Source organism: Octopus bimaculoides, chromosome 9 (assembly GCF_001194135.2).
Source record: "Octopus bimaculoides isolate UCB-OBI-ISO-001 chromosome 9, ASM119413v2, whole genome shotgun sequence".
Classification (NCBI taxonomy): Eukaryota; Metazoa; Mollusca; class Cephalopoda; order Octopoda; family Octopodidae; genus Octopus; species Octopus bimaculoides.
The window spans coordinates 34,734,759-34,738,558 of NC_068989.1; the positions used below are offsets into that span (position 1 = coordinate 34,734,759).

Sequence of the window (3,800 nt, forward strand, 5' to 3'; positions counted from 1 at the left end):
GTGAGGAAATTTCTGGTATATGTCAACAATTTAACATACATGTGTGTATTACTGCCATCATGGGAAAACCTGGCACTAGGTTAGCATTGTAAAAATGGTTGCTAGAAACACAGTAAGAAAAAAACAGGACATCCCCTTGTCCTCTTGACATAGAATATTAGTGAATCTCTGCTTCTCTTAAGTACAACAAATTAAAACTCAATTAATCCGACAATTTTGTGAAAATGTCTGCAACTCAAGCCTGCTATTAACTACATCATTCCACCATCATCTTTCCTGCGCCAGATAAAACTGCTAAATAACCTAATGCAGGGTCACCCTTAAAAACCCTTCATATCAAGTAAAGGTAAGTTAGCAATTGCTTAAAAGATAAGTATCAGAGTCGATAAGATCAACAAAAACTTCACGATAGTCTTCCAACATGGCCACAGTGTAATGATTGAAATAAGAATAAAATAACAAATTTTAAAAATCTGAAAACAGAATTAAAGAAAGTGAAGTATAAAAATGTTAATTTATTTTATATGAAGTTCTTAAAGCTTTAGGCAAGGATATTAAACCGGTTTTCAGTATCAATATTCACCTCAGAATTATTGTCGGATAAATCTGAGTTTTCATGCTCAGCCATGTGTATTTTCTGAGATTTTTTCTTTCGCTTTTTCTGAGACTTTTTTTTCATAGTCCGTTCTGCAATATAGCATGGTTTCAAAATCAAATGAAATGCATTATCACAAGAAATAAAAAGAGATTCAAACTCACTACCAGGAACCAACAAATTTGATAAGAATTCCTGAGGGTTTGCACGGCCACAAATTTCAAGAAATAAATTGCAAAGAAATGTTCCAGAAAATATGAAAGAGGGACTTGTTGCATAGAAAGGTTCTTGAAGCAGTTGATTCAGATGTAAGACATAGCGCAATGTAACTTGAAATTGATTGAAGTTATGTACAACAGGGGTATTAATTTTAGTTTTCCAATCATATGATGGGTTTCCACAGAATTTTGTAAGATTTTGATTAATTTTACTTAAAATTTCATTACTTGCACCTTCAATAAGTTTATACATACTTTTCTGATTTCCAGCAGAGCTTTGAAGAAATACTTTTTTTGTCTCTGTTTTATCCTTTGAAATTTTTATCCACAAATATATATTGCATACAACCAAAGCTGTCACCATAGCTTTATGAATTTGAGGGTTAGCATTCTTCACCCAATACACAATGGTAATAGCAACTATTTTTAACTCTTCAGGAAATTCTTTTAAAAACTCCAAGTTTGAACCTAAGGTTAACAACATAATGTGGCATTTCATATCAAGAGTGGCTGATGAAATGTCACTCACTGATGGGAGAGGCCCAAAGTTTGGAATGGTAAAAACTGGATTAATTTTTTTCTTTTTATAGTTACAGTCAACTCTGTCATATTCTTCAATAAATAATTTCTTAATTGATTCTTTTTCAACATTATCAAGAAGTAAAATACCATATATAACTTGTCTGATATAAGTGGAACATTCGTAGACAGATGGATAACTCATATGTTCAATCTGACTCATTAGAATGATTCGCCGTAAGCGCACTAAATTAAGAAATGATACAGAAAGTTGACATCTTTTTAATCTGTGAATGAACCATTCTGGTAGAATACAGTTGTGACAAAACTTTTTGAAACCTGGTGATTTAAAAACTAACTTGTCTGTTTCAAAATATTCTTTCATATCAAAAGAAGATTCCACACTAATATAACTAGTAACTGATTTACTTATTAATGTTTGCAATTTTTTCCTCTCTGCAATTTTGAAAAAATTCAAAATATTTGTAATAGCTTCTTCAATGGAACTTTGATTATGGAGCCAATATAAAAGTGAAAGAAACATAGTATTTTGCTTGCGACGAGCAATATTCAGACCAAAATTATCTGGAGCTTTCTTTATATTGCAAAAAAATTTATCAAACACTCCTTTGGAACTAACATAATCATTCCCACAAAGTGTACTAAAAAGTGGCAGTAAACTTTTATCCAGTCCGGGAAACAAATCAATGAAATTTTTGCAGAAATAAATTTGACATTCCAAAAACTTGTACATTTTGCCAGAACTTTCTTCTTTGAATGATTTGGGGTTGTAATCTACACTGTCCAACGTTATAAATCCTCCAGTTACATCATAAATGTAAAAATCACTGTCGTTGCTAAGCACTGGACAATTCCATTGGTTAGCCAAAAGCATGAGTTGACTATCTGCTTCAAAATCTCCTACAACACAAGGAATGCCAAGATCTTTTATAACATTGAGAAATGTTTGAGAAGTCAGAGCTGGTGTAACACTTCCAGATCCTCCTCGTGCCAGAGACTGGGACATATGTATGCGCTGACGAGCTCTAGAGAGACATGTATTTAATTTTCGATTATCGGTTTCATAACCACCATCAAATACAAGATAAGGTGATATATTGCAAGTTTCAAAGGTCTTAAAATACATTTTGATTTTAGCAACGAATAAATGATAATCTCCACCACATCGGTAAGGTACTTTATGATGATGATATATAAAATGATACAAATTGTTAGCATCAATAACTATCTTGCAATCATGCAACCTATATTTGTTATCAAAACATTGCTGTGATTTAACAAAGGAAGCAAGTCCTGTGACACCCATTGTACTACAATTCTGATGTCAAAAATATTGGTCATTCAGCACTGTCATTTGTTTTCTCTGCCACACATACAATGTAAAATCTGTAAAAGAAAGAAAACTATGCATAAGTATTAATCATAATATTTAATCCTCCTCATCATCATCTTCATTTAATGTCTGCTTTCCAATTGAAGGGCTGTTCAGGCTCCATGTCTGTTTTGGCATGGTTTCTATGGCTGGATGCCCTTCCTAACACCAAGTACTTTACAGAGTATACTAGGTGCTTTAAATGCAGCACCAGCACAGGAGTGTTTACATAACACTAGCACTCATGAGCCCAAAAGGTTAGGAATGCTTAGCTGGAGAGCAATGCAGGGAACAGCCTGTATGCAAAGACAACCATGCTTTTACTTAGCTTGACATGTCATTTCAAGCACAGCAAACCACTGGGAGACTTAGTCCCCTGTCATCAGGTATGTGAGTCTCAACATCTGTAGATCCTTTTTCACCACTTCGTCCCATGTCTTCCTGGGTCTACCCCTTCCACATGTTCTTTCAACAATTTGAGATTGGCACCTCTTGATGCAGCTGTCTTCATTCATATGCATTACATGGCCATACCAGTGCAATAATCTCTCTTGTATACTACATCTGATGCTATGTGTACCCAGTTTTCCTCTTAAGTTACTTACATTCTGTTGTATATGCACATTGACATTATGCATAATAAATAAGGGAATGTAAATAAGTACAGACAGTAGTGTGGAAGGTATTAATGTAAAAATATAAATTGAAAAAATACAATATGACTAAAAAGAGAAAGGTTCACACAGACTTCCATTTGGACATGTTGCAAAGTAAACAAAAATATCTAATTCAAGACTGGAGTTCATTTTCATGCCAAACTCAAAATCAAAACTGTGCTGAAACTGAGGATATCTTTTTATTTTTCTCAAATCTATCTAGAAGGGAACATAGAAATGTAGTAAATTTGTATTTCAATGAAACAGAATGGAGAAAGAAACAAGGTGTTAAGAGAGGCAATCATTTATAATTAATCCGTATTATCATGAATATATTTGAGATAAATCAACCTGATTAGTATTTAACTAGAAAGTTTTTCAATAATGTACAATTTGTTAAAGGCAGAAACCATGAGGAA

General features: G+C 33.2%; 1 protein-coding gene across 2 annotated transcripts in view; it reads right to left on the reverse strand.

Annotated features, from left to right (window-relative positions):
• Positions 1-495: 495 nt before the first annotated feature.
• LOC106874296 (protein asteroid homolog 1) overlaps positions 496-3,800 on the reverse strand; it is a 19,389-nt gene continuing 16,084 nt past the window's right edge. For both annotated transcript variants that reach the window (XM_014921977.2, XM_014921976.2), the window contains exon 2: positions 496-2,739. In XM_014921977.2, coding sequence (XP_014777463.1) covers positions 542-2,659 — 2,118 coding nt within the window. In that variant the 5' untranslated portion in view covers positions 2,660-2,739 and the 3' untranslated portion in view covers positions 496-541. The remainder of the gene's footprint in view (positions 2,740-3,800) is intronic.